Below are 13,224 nucleotides of genomic sequence, written 5' to 3' on the forward strand. Positions count from 1 at the left end.
TGATAGAAGCATTTTATTAAAACAAATAGAAAGATACCTAAATAGACAAGAAGTTCCAAAATCAGATCCAGGTTGATTTTATGAGGGTTCATGTAGAGAATAGCATGCTGAGTACGGCTACTGTACTTTAGGTAAAATGGATTTAATTCAGTACTTGCTCCAGATTGAACTGGGATGTATTCCTAAAAGAAAACCCAAACAGAGAAAGATGAAAACAAAATTATGTTTTGGGGCTGTAGATTTAGCTCAGTGGGAGGGCATTTGCTTATCCTGGGTTCAATTCTCACAGCTGCAAACAAACAACAGCACAAACCACAAAAACCAAAATCAAACTCTATTTTTATAACAGAAACAAGGAAAAAGGGTGCTGTTTACCAATATATTCCAAGCAGCTGGGGCTGCATGTCTGCATCACCACATACCACTTAGGAGTAGGAACTATAGAAAGCGTCATGAAATTTGATCATTCTCCTATCCTTTAACTGATGAGCAGCAAGACTGTCTACTTCTCCATGCTCATACAGAAATAACTGAAGAACCATACCACACTCAAATGTGCACTTTCTGGGCAGTGAAGAAGCACACAGGCCCACACGCCCTGTAACAACCTAAATAAAGGTAGTTTACACCTTCTCGTTCTTTCCATATTCTACCTTGGCTACCAAGTTCTCACTGTCCCGTCTGAAATATCTTTCTAAGTCTTTCTTCAGTTTTTAATTTTTATCATTGGGGTTTTAGAGAAAGATCTTAGATTATGCTTTCTTGACGTATCTGTTTAATTTAAACACAGATGAATTTTGTGTTTGCAACAGTTTGGACTCAGGCACTTGATACAAACCAAGTTGCACAGATGTAGTGTTGAGACCGGCTCTGGTACCACTGCTAAAGGCTTCTCCAGTCACCTAACTGCCTCTGACTCCCTAGCAACAACTGTTTGCCTTGAACAGCTTTATTATAGACCTACTGTTGGATCCTGCAAAGACAGGCTGCTAAGAGAACCAAGAGCAAAGATCTAGATGTAGGACAGCACCATCTCCTGAGTCACAGTAGGAAATATCACTAGAGACGTCCTCTCCAGTCATAAATCACTGCTAGGAAGCCGCTCTCAATGCTGCTTCACATTTTTGTAATCTCTATTCTACATATATCTAATGGCCTCAAATAGTATAAGAGACAATAAAATATCACAAATTAAGGACTAAAGTCTGAAACAAGATTAAAGAGATAGCTTTTAAAATTCACTCATCGTCATGACTGTTTCTCCAGTTCAGTGCTAGGCCACATGACTGGAAACTCACATAGCAGGTGTACTCTGAGCATTCTCTTTTTACCTGGTACTTCTTTATTCCCCCAGCTTTACTTGTAACATTGATGGTGATTTCTTCCTCCTCCTCCAGAAATTTCTGACAATATTCTGAATCTTTCTCCAGTACAAAGCCTGTTTCTTCTATTATATCTTCAAGATGGAAAACCTGCAGAGAAGGCATACACAGATGCGACCAAAAGTCACTTCAGTGAACACCTTAATGGGAACACAGAGAGCCTCATCTTTCAAATGTCACTAATTTAAGTTAGGATAGGAGGACGCTTTCATGAGCATAACTGGATTAAGAACATAACGGACGCAGAAGTCTGCTGCTAAAGGATCACGGACACTCACACCTTGGTTTTAAAAGAGTACGGTCAGAAGAACAGATAGACAACCCCAGACCCGAGGATGGCAGGTGTCACCTTCAGTACAAACATGACTCGACGTGGAACTAAGTTTCAGCTCCTGAGGTCTGCCATCAGGACGCTAGAGCAGGCTTTCCCATTCTTCCCAGCCATCTGACTGCCACAACCCTCCCCAAGTCCTCCCGGCTTTAGAGTCTAGGAACTATGTCCAGGCTCAGAAAAAAAAAAGGGCCAATATTTTGTGAAACTGGTATATGAATGGTTTCTGCTTACACACACACACACACACACACACACACACACACACACACACACACACACACACGAAGACTCACCTCAACGGGGTAACTTCTTCCTGAAATCCTGAGAATGGGACAGTGTGTGAAGTAGGTGGAGAACTTGTCGCTGTCCACAGTGGCGCTCATCAGAATCAAGTGGAGGTCAGAACGTTTCTGCAAAACTTCCTTCAAGATAACAAGCAGGAAATCCGACTGGACACTTCTCTCATGGACCTAATGGAAAGGCAACATGAAATCAGTCACATCTAGTGCCTGGGAATAAATAACCTACCAAAAGTTAATATCTGAATATAATATGAGGATTTGTGGGCTGATAAGGTATGTTTCAAATAAGGCTGAGCTTCAGAATTAATACTCGGTTTATTCTATAAGACTGGAGTCAGTGGAAGGGTCAGCATATAATAACAGCAACAATAGGACTGTGCACTAAGAGACATATTGGAAATCACACCATATGTGGCTGACAACATCAGGTTGCCTCCCAGGTTCATGGAAAAGTCAGCCTGACTCCTAACTGTCTGCTAAACAGGGAAAAGTCCATTATTGCCATTACAGAAGACAGACAGTTTACTACTAAGGAGGAAACTTAGTTGAGCGGTCGGAATCTGACCAGGTATCTATTACTGTCCAAAAAAAGAATTTTCCTGCCTGCCTCACACACACGTGTAAGTGACTCTAAATTTACTGTAAGGCAGAGGTGATATAAGGAGGACTCTGCAACCTTGCTGCAGGGCATAGATGATGTATGCTGCCCGAATACAAGTATTTGCTACATGTATGTCTGTGCTCGAACTTTCTGTAACCTTACACATTTCTGTCCTAATTTGTAACAGATTACAGAAGCATGTAAAGAGAAAGTACATTAAGACAATAAGTAATTTTCACAATCTGCTTGGAAGACAGATAATAATGCTTAAGCATTCAAGCCTGGGGATCAATTCCTTGGGTTCATCTTTTGGCATGACCACTTACAGTATGATTTTGGGAAAGTTACATAAATATCTCTGGTTCTACTTATTCATTCATAAAAATAATAAAAAATTTATGGAGTTGTATAGCAAGCAAATGAGACAATGGAAGGCCTGCAGAACAAAGCCCAACAAATAGAAAATACCTTGTGTTGTGGCATATGCTAAGAGATAAAAACTAATCAAGACAGAAGGTGTTGTATACACCATAAGAGAACTTGCCAGTGATGCTAAAAACCAATGGATGAGTTTGGGTGCTCGCACAGGAGAAAAACAGGACAGGAAAGGGAAGGAAAGGAGGTAGGTCAAGGGACAGACCCATGTACCAAGTCACAATGGATGTATGAAGCCCTGAGTTCAATTCTTAGTACTCCAACTAAACAACCAAAGGGAATGAGCGATAGCTCAGTGGTCAAGAGCATTGACTACTCTTGCTCTTGAACACACATATGGAACTCTAGTTCCAGGGCATCTGATGCCCTCTTCTGGCCTCTGCAGGCAACAGGCATATACATGGTAAACAGACATGTCTGCATCCAAAACATCCATACACATTTACGGGGGGGGGGGGTGGGGAAGAGAGAGAGAGAGAGAGAGAGAGAGAGGACTTACAATATAGTTTAGGAACTAAAATACTAGACTTGGGCCTTGCGATGAGAAATACACAAGAAATAAAGCTAGAGAGGTATCAAGTGATAGCCATGGAAACCTTATAAAGCACCATTAAGGAATCTCTGTCTGGTGACTAAATCATCTATTTTTTTCAACCTTTCAGTTACTTATTTATTAAAAATTTCCATCTCCTCCCCACCTCCCACTCCCCCCTGACTAAATCATCTTAAAGCAGAATCATGTGATCTAAGTATTATCTATAATTCAAAAAACAAGAGACACAGGTACCTGGAGCTTGCTGTTCATGATGGCACATATCCTTAATACTAGGGCCCTCGAAGCCGAGGCAAGAACACTGTGAGCTCAAGGCCAGCCTGTATAGACTCTGAGTCACAGAAAAAAGCTACTCTGGACTCAGGCTACAGGGCAGAGAATGAGAATAGCCAGTTTAATGCATGAGATGCTGCTGTAGTTATTCCTAATTTGGTGGCTGAATTTAAAGAGGACATGAGCAAAAAATGCTCAGTGATTCTCCTTTGGTGGCTGACTAGTAACGGCAGGGCTCCCTCACTGGTCAGGAGAGAGGAGTGGGGCAAGGACGTTCTGAGTTCTAGAAACCCTGAACCTGAAGTTCCCAAGACTGGAAAGTGTCTAGAAGGCACTTGGAGAGTTATGTCTGAAGGTCAGGAAAAGAGAGCCAGTGGACTACAGTGATTTAGAAACTTTCATCAGAAAGATGAAAATGAATTGCAACCAACTGTAAAGGAACCAACAAGATAACTTACACTAGAGCCAATAAAAATGTATAGTATCAAGCACACCTCTTACTGGGGGTCAGAAACTGGAGCTATGGGTACAACCAGCAATGAACGTTACTTAGATGCCACTCCAACTGTAAACACAGCACAGCATACAATTCCTAATAACATAGCCAAAGAGGTACTGTCCTGAAAGAGTTCTGAGTAAAGTAACAAACTGTCCCCAAATCTCTTAAATTCTTAAGTGCTGCTCAATTTCATTGGGACTTAAAGAATTTTTTAAAAGATTTTTTTTTACTTTTTAAAGATTTATTTTTATTTTATGAGGGTTTTGTTTGAACATATATGGATGTTATGGATGTGCACCAAATGTGTGCCCAGTGCCTGCAGTGGCCATAAGAGGGTGCCAAATCCCTTGGAACATGGGTTTTAGATGTGACTGCCATGCATGTGGGTGCTAAGAACCGAACCTGAGTCCTCTGGAGGAGCAGCAAGTGCTCCTAACCTCAGAGGCATCTCTCCAGTCCCAGATTTTACTTTTAAGTATGCATCTGCGTTGGGGTATGTCCATGTGGGCATAGTTGCCCACAGAGGCCATGGAGGTGCTGGAAATCAAACACAGATCCTCTGCAAGTGCAGCAATAGCTCTCAACTGCTGAGCCATCGCTCCAGCGGCCCCCCCATCCCACTCCGCCTCCCAAGATTCTTTTACTGGGACACTCTTGATTGATTCAGTTAGTCATGTCAAACTGGCAAAGAATACAGCTTCTGCAGGCTGGTTTGTCTTTAAAGGAATTTTCTGCTAACTAAGTTACAAGAGAACTTATGATATGATATAAATAAAAGTTCTCAATAATACATAAGAATAGCACTTTGGTTCATATTGACCCTTGATGATAGTTAGGTATGGGCTTGCAAAGCAACAATTATGACCTCTGTATTCTCTGGAAAACTGTGTCTATATCCTCCTCTGCATCCCATGGATAACTCTTCCATAGGGTGAGCCAACAGCTACCCAGCTTCTTTCTAATGTCTTATCAACCACAGTGCAATTTCCTACCTACCCCACAAAGAAAAGAAATCCCTCAAAGATAAATTAATTCCTATTTATTTATTATCAGAATATTAATTAGATTGAAAAACCATCTTTACCTAAAATTTGTCTAATAAGAAAATGGTTAAATAAAATAGAAGACATCCAAATTATATAGTACTATAAGGCGATTTAAAAATCAAGATTTTGGCTGGGTAGTGGTGGCACACGCCTTTAATCCCAGCACTCGGGAGGCAGAGGCAGGTGGGTCTCTGTGAGTTCAAGGCCAGCCTGGCCTACAAGAGCTAGTTCCAGGACAGCTAGGGCTGTTACACAGAGAAACCCTGTTTCAAAAAACAAAGCAAAACCAAAAAACCAAACAAACAAAATCCATATTTTGTACACTAGTGATCTGAAAGACTCACAAACTAAACAGACATATGGAATGCACACCCATAAAAGCATGAATTAAATGGTGAAATTTGTTTTCCTGAAATGTGAGATTGCAATTTTTATTTTTTAAATATTTCCTAGCCCAGAAGAGGAGCGTGAGCTCTAAAGTAGTCTACCTGTAGCCTACTAATGACACGCCAGTGAGTGAGAGTGAGCTGCCACATGCCTCATCTCAGCGCCCGGAAGGCTAAGCCGGGAAGACTGATGTGGGAGGGCAGCCTGGGCACACAGCAAGACCCTGTCTCAAAACTCCCAAAGCATGACAAAATGTTACTTCTGCATACTTTAGTAAATCAACAGACACTCATAAAAACCAATATCAAGGTTTGCTCTTTCTTTCTTTTTCTTTTTCCATGTTAAAGAGAGTCTCCCACTGTTCCATACTGGCTAGGAACTTGAGGCAATCCTCTTGTCTCAGCCAATCAAGTGCTCAGATACAGAGGTGTCAGCCATCTTGTCTTGCTAGAAAAATTTAATAATACTTTTTGAAAAGGGAGTTGCCATATATCTGTCCTTGAAAAAAAATACTAACAAATTAGTTTTCTTGAGTAGGCTGGCAGACATCTGAAACAGTCATCACATAAAACTTTGGACATAATTCAAGTGTGCCCTCAAATCTGACTCGAGAAGAATATTTAGAGAGAAAAAATGAAATGCACACTGATAATTTCTTGTCTTCTGTGAAAGAGTTGGAAGCAATCCTGAAACAGGTCAATGAGGCGGCTGAGAGGGAACTGTCTAAGACACGAGCTACACAACTGAACATCTGGGTACCTCCATTTCTTCAACTGAAAAGTAAAAATATCTACCCCACTGCACTGCTGGAGAGAGCAGACAAACATGTGTCTGTGAGAGCCTCTGAGCCCCGCCAGGCATGCAGCGAATAGGACGTAGCACTTACTATACAAGGCATCTGCTGGATGAAACTAAATCACTGGATGGACAGTGTCTGATATGTAGTAAGCACAAAGAAAATGTTAGTGCCACCAACATCTTTTTTAATATAAACATGTTTAGAGTTTATCTGGACACAATTATAAAACCTACTCACCTCATCTACAATGACATGAGACACATCAGTCAGAAGACCATCTTCCTGAAGTTTCCTTAGCAAAACTCCTGTTGTACAGTACAGTAGCCTGGTAGACTCGCTAGCGCGAGATTCCATCCGGATCTGATAGCCACACAGAGAATTCTGCGGGGAGAACACAGAGCGGCTGTGAGATTACTGCAGAGAGTGCAGCCCCCGTGCTCATCTCGGTACTCCATGCAACAGTTAGGCAGATTCGCTTATGCAACTTACTACCAAGAGTCTACTTCTAGCTGGACACGGTGGCTCATCCCTGTAATCCTAGCATTCAGGGGGGCTGAGGCAGGAGTACCACTGTGAGTGTAAGGTCAGCCTGGGTTACACAGTGAGTTCCAAGCTGCCTTGGGCTATAGTATGAAATCTTGCCTCAAAAAGCCAAAAACATGTATTTCTATAATTTTCAGTTGAAGCTGTAAGATTTGTCTTGATAATTTAAAATTTTAAGTTCTACTTAGTGTGCATGAGTGTAGGCTCGTGTGAACGATGGTGTGCACATGGAGACAGGGGGACAAGTGCTGGTCTTCCTCTGCCATCCTAACAGATCCGGACTCCCTCAGGTCAGCAGCCTGTGCACTGCCGCCTCTACCTTCAGAGACATCACTCCAGCCCCATCATTTGCTCTCTCCTTCTCTGAATAATTTAGCATTCTGTATCTACATTCCTTTCTTCCTCTGTTCACTGAAAAGAAGGGAACCACTCAGGGACACATCCACAGGAAAGATTTATGATGTACTTAAGACAGATCTGATTGTGCCTACTCTTTGAATAACATATTTGAATGGTAACATATTTGAGTATTCAGTGACAAGAACTAGGATTTTGTACAGGTTCCCAAGAGCAAAGCAGCATCAGATCAGCACTGGCAGAGGTGGAGAGGAAAGAACAAGCCTTACCTTTCCTCCAGGTCCATTCTCACAGCCCAGTTCATCACACACCCTGGTGGCTAAACTCACTGCTGAGATTCTTCGGGGCTGGGTACAGACTATGTTACATTTCCTTGCTCCACACTCATTTAGAAGCAAGTCCTCCAATAGGAAATGTGGGACCTGAGTGCTTTTGCCACTCCCTGTTTCACCTGCCACGACCACAACCCGGTGCCTCTTCAGAGTTTCCACAATTGAGTCCCGGTGTTTGAACACAGGCAGCTGCTGCCTTTCCTTCAGAAGTCTCTGATACTTGGGTGTGCTTTGTAGCTTCCTGAAGAGGTTCCTGACAGGTTCCAAGTCATCTGCATTTGCTGACTCCAAGGACAGCGCAGAAAGATCCTCATCAGAAACTAAGTTTTCCCAAGATTCCTCGGGGTCTTCAGAGCTCTCTTTTTTATGTTCCAGATGCTGCTGCTGCTGCTGTTGCTGCTTCTGCTGCTGCTGCTTCAACTTACTCAAAAGTTTGGCAATAAAGAGATCACGTGGTTTATTGGTTTCCATTTTATTTAATTCTTCCTTTTTCTTTTCTTCATCACTCCACTCCAGCCAAACATCTCGGTAAGTAGGAGGGAGTAACTGATGAACAGACTAGAAAGGGAGACAACAGCGATGCTTTACTTGGCTGATCAGGTATCAGAATTCAGTGAGAACTCAGGCTAGTCAACTGCATCTTAACATGTAACGTTACCCGTAAACGTTAAAGTCATTAACATAAGAGACACCTGCATAGGCTATCAAGTCATGTCTCTTTTTTGTTTTAAAGATTTACTTATTTTATGCACACGTATATCAGTGTGAGGGTATAGACAGTTGTGAGCTGCCATGTGGAACCAGGGCTCTCTTAACCAGTGAGCCATCTCTTCGGCCCCCAAGTTGTGTTTCTTGACCTAATGGTTGTGTCTATGTGGGAGTGAGTTAAGAGCTCTGCTTTCTGTCTCTGCAGAGTGCCTGGAAAATGCTGACTTTTAAAGCCCGGTAAACTACAGAATGAATGTTCACTAAATATTCCTGCAGTGTACTATATAATATGTGGGTGAAGCACAGAGCATTTTGAACACAAAGCTCCCCATGGGATCTGGCAGTAGTATAGTGTTATAAGGCAAAGTATTTTCAAAGGACAACACCAGGGTCGGAGAGATGGCTCGGTAGTTAAAAGTACTGGCTACTTTTTGAGAGGACCCAAGTTCAATTCCCAGAGCCCACATGGTAGCTCACAACTGTCTATAACTCCAGTTCTAGGGAATCTGACATCCTCACATAGACAAAAATAAAAATAAATAAAGCATATTTGAACGGATGACCACAAATGGAACCTTCAGTTATTCTACTTCTCTGCCATCAAAGAACCTCCAACTATCTCTGTGATATCAATAGTCATTTCTATTAAGCATATATAGCCCATGATACTTTACTTTGCAAAATGCAAGAAAGAAGATATAAACTTTGGCACAACTTGGAAAAGACTCCAAGGGGGCTAGTTAGGGGCTAATTTCCTGTGGTTGTTTAAATGAGAATAGCCCCACAGGCTCATGTTTGAATGATTGGTCCCCAGTTAGTGGGGATTATTTGGAAGGATTAGGAGGTGTGGCTTTGCTGGAAGAGGTGTGACCCTATTAGAGGAAGCATGTTACTGGGAGTGGACTTGAGGTTTCAAAAGCTCACACCAGTCTGTGTGTGTGTCTTTCTCTGCCTGCATATCAGAATTGAAAGCTCTTAGCTACTGCTCCAACGCAATGTCTGTATGTTTCCTGCCATTATGATCATGGACTAACCCACTGAAACTGTAAGCAAGACCCTAACTGAATGATTTTTTTAAATTATTTTTTATTATTTGATGTGCATGGTGTTTTATCTGTGTAAGGGTGTCAGATCCCTTATCTGTAGTTATAGATAGTTGTGAGTTGTCATGTGGGTGCTGGGAACTGAACCAGCTCTGGAACAGCAGCCTGTGCTCTTAACCACCAAACTTTTCCATCTCCCCAGATGCTTTCTTTTCTAAGAGTTGTCATGGTCGTGGTGTCTCTTTACAGCACTAGAACACTCAATAAGGCACTTCCCACAAAGACAGAGAAACACTTCTTTATGAAAAGGAAATGCTGGCACTCTAACTTTTGAGACGAGCACTGTGTTCGCTCAGAGAACGTCTTCCTTCCGTAGCACTTAACTTTTCTCTAAGCACATAGTTAATATAACCTAAAGTTGAAAATGGAACCACTTCCCTGCATTTTTAAGTTGAAAAACTGAGTTTTAAGGTAATAATTTTATTGTAGAACGGGCATTTCTTATCCCCAAAACTTGGAACTATAAGTTTTGGATTTTAGACTTACTGGTACATACGCCATGGAGTAGACTTGGGCTAGACCTGTCTAAACACAAATTCTGTTTGTTTTATATATGCCTTCCAGAGAGTCTGAAAGTAATTTTATGCCATACTTCTAATAATTTCATTCACAAAAGAAAGTTTCTTGGTGCAGAATTTTCTAGTGTCACATCATGTCCATGCTGAAAAGGATTTGGGTTTTAGAGTCTTTTAGACTGTGGAGTTTTGAATCAGGGATGCTCAACTTGCATGGCCATCATTTCATGATTTCTAAAGCATCAAGACCTAAAGGGACCCACCTGCCCTTTCACCAAACGGTAAAGGGCTAATGTAGCTCCCAGGTGCTGAGCTTGCATGCCATCCTCCGTTAAGATTGTAGGGCATACGACCAGAACATCATCTTCAGACTTGACAACTCTTACCCTGAAACAAAGTAAAAAATAACAATAAAACCTTTAAAAAATTGATGAGGTCAGATCAAAAAGTCAGAAATTCATTAACATCAAGTTTAAACTTATAACAGTTATGTATTTCCATGGAAGGCACTGCATTAGATAATGACATAAGCAAAATGAATAGGAAATAAGGAATTAAGAGTTTCTTAAATGCTTACTTGATTTGTGTTTTGTTTTTGAGATAAGGTCTTATTCTATGGGCCAGACTAGATTTGAAGTCAGTCTGCAGCCCAGGCCAGCCTGGAACTCCTGCCTCAGCCTTCTAAGCGCTGGGATTACAAGCATGAACCACCAAGCCTGACATTTCTAAATGTTTACATAATTTACAAGAAACAAAAAGATTTTCATTTCACAGTTTCTAAAAGTTCATTCAGTTAACCAGAAAAACATACCTACATTTCCAGTATCTACCTACTGGAACTTTCTCAAAGGAAGGATTTGGACTCTTGGGAAGATTCTTCCTGACCCAATCGATTAGAAACTGTTTGGGAGATTTTCCAGTCCAGCTTCGAGCAGTGTAGTCAAAATTTCTTACATCATGAGGTTCTTTCTTTTTACCTTAAATGGAAGGCAAAGACTTGTTCTTTAAAAATGGTAACAGCAATATAAATTCTCTGTGGAGTGATCAATGTGTTCTCCCTTTTGGGAACAGTATTTCTGAAGAGAACAGGTGATGGAGGAACAGAGAAAAGTTGTTCTTCTCTCGGTGATGCAATCCTCTTCATGGATTGAACCACAGAACATCCCAAATCTTTTGCTGTTGTTGTTGGTGCTGGTGGTGGTTTTGAGACAGGGTCTCACATGGCCCAGGAAGACCTGAAACTTGCTTTGTAGCCAAGGATGATCTTGAATTCCTGATCCTCTTTGTCTTCTTCCCAAGCAGTGTTGGGATTTGCGGTGTGCACCATCACACCTGGCTGACCTCGAGGACCTTAGGCATGTTCACATTTACTGAACAATGGGTAAAATACTCTCCGTGTACTTACTGAAAACAATGTCACAGACCATTTCTCTACTTATCAAGGCCTTGCCGCCAACACCGCCTCCAGTGGCCTCCTGGCACATCTAAAATTAAGTACTCCTTCTCTATTGTATGCTGCTTTCCCAAATGCTGTGATTACACTGGCCCTCAGGCAATTCTTTAAATGTTCAAAGTATTCCTGCCCAAGTAGCTACCAGCCTTGTGGTTAGAAATCAATTACCATTTCAAATTCTTAGGTACACTAGTCATATCCTAGGTGCTCAATATTCATGTTTTGCTATTAACAACCATATCAAATAACACAAATATAGTACATCTCCACCACAGAAAATCTGTCAAATAGTGACACTCTAAACACACTTTTCCTTAAGATTTTTAACTCACTATCTCTCTTCTTTATTCTTTGCCACCAAGCTAACACCTGATTATCTGTCAGACTATCAGATCACCCTCAAGGCTAATATTACCAGCAGGGTGGCTCCAGTTCCAATCATACCCTTCTGCTCTACTGTTATACTTTAACTTACATCTGTGTGTGTGTGTCTGTGTGGGTCTGTCCACATGAGTACGGACGTCCGGAAGAGGATGTCAGAGTTACAGCAACCAAAAGTGGGTGCTGGGAAATGAACTTAGCTCTGCAAGAATAGTATGTGCTCTTAGCTGCTGAGGCATCTCTCCAGCCCTACTCTGTCTATTATTAAAACCCTGTATTCTCCGAAAGCACAAATCATGATTTAAAAATATACAATTTATCCGTGCTCACATTCCATACTTATGTTGCACAAATAAAAGGAAAGAGATTGGGTTATTTTTCTCATATAACTTCTTTTCATTGCATAACAATGATTCAATACATATTACTAAATAAGTAAATAATTTTAAAAAGTCTATCATTCAATATAGAAGTGATCTGTGCTATAATCTGATGAATGTGCAGAGAATATGACCCGTGTGTGCAGCAATGCACAGATGTGTATGATCACTCACCTCTTAGGGTCATGGAGGACTTAGTGAGAAAGAAACAGTATTGTCTGATTTGTGCCTAGGCTCTAGGGCTAGCAAGCTGAGCAAAGGAATGGAGCTGTCGAAAACAAAGTAAGGAATGAAGCGGCTAGAGCACTGGAAACAGAGTGGAAAGATACAAGTGACTCAGATGCGAAAGCGCTCGAATGCCATGGAAGGCCGTGGGCTCGTCCCTGATGCCACTGAAGGTTTTTCCCTGGAGGAGCAGGGGACACAGCTCCACTACATAGCACTTGATAGCATGTGCAAGACCCTGGGTTTGATTCCCAAGATTAAAAAAACAGAAGCAACAAATTAAAAGGTTTAACGTAAGAACTTGCATTTACATAAACTCACATTCACATTTTCCAGAAAAACCATGCCCTAGTTCGCTTTCTCTTGTTATAAAACACTGACTTAAGACAACTTTGGGGAATGCTCACTGGATCACCTTCTGGTTCACACTTAACTAGCATTCTTACATAGCCTATGACCACCTGCCAGAGAATGGTGCCCCTCACAGTAGACTGGGTCCTTCTACATCAATTATCAATGAAGACAGTCCCTCACAGACATGCCCAAAGACCAATCTGATAAGGACTGCTTTTTCAGGGACTGGAAAGATAACTCACTATGGCTAAGGACATATACC

At 41.5% G+C, this 13,224-nt stretch overlaps 1 protein-coding gene across 2 annotated transcripts in view; it reads right to left on the bottom strand.

The window, feature by feature from the left end:
- Dhx29 (DExH-box helicase 29) overlaps positions 1–13,224 on the bottom strand; it is a 49,051-nt gene that overhangs the window by 14,887 nt on the left and 20,940 nt on the right. For both annotated transcript variants that reach the window (XM_038321316.2, XM_038321317.1), the window contains exons 9-15: positions 10,981–11,146; positions 10,433–10,556; positions 7,781–8,401; positions 6,849–6,992; positions 2,010–2,186; positions 1,332–1,472; positions 38–182 (exon numbers count right to left, since the gene is read on the bottom strand). In XM_038321316.2, coding sequence (XP_038177244.1) covers positions 38–182; positions 1,332–1,472; positions 2,010–2,186; positions 6,849–6,992; positions 7,781–8,401; positions 10,433–10,556; positions 10,981–11,146 — 1,518 coding nt within the window. The remainder of the gene's footprint in view (positions 1–37; positions 183–1,331; positions 1,473–2,009; positions 2,187–6,848; positions 6,993–7,780; positions 8,402–10,432; positions 10,557–10,980; positions 11,147–13,224) is intronic.

The sequence above is a fragment of the Arvicola amphibius genome, chromosome 3, assembly GCF_903992535.2.
Source record: "Arvicola amphibius chromosome 3, mArvAmp1.2, whole genome shotgun sequence".
NCBI classification, from domain to species: Eukaryota; Metazoa; Chordata; class Mammalia; order Rodentia; family Cricetidae; genus Arvicola; species Arvicola amphibius.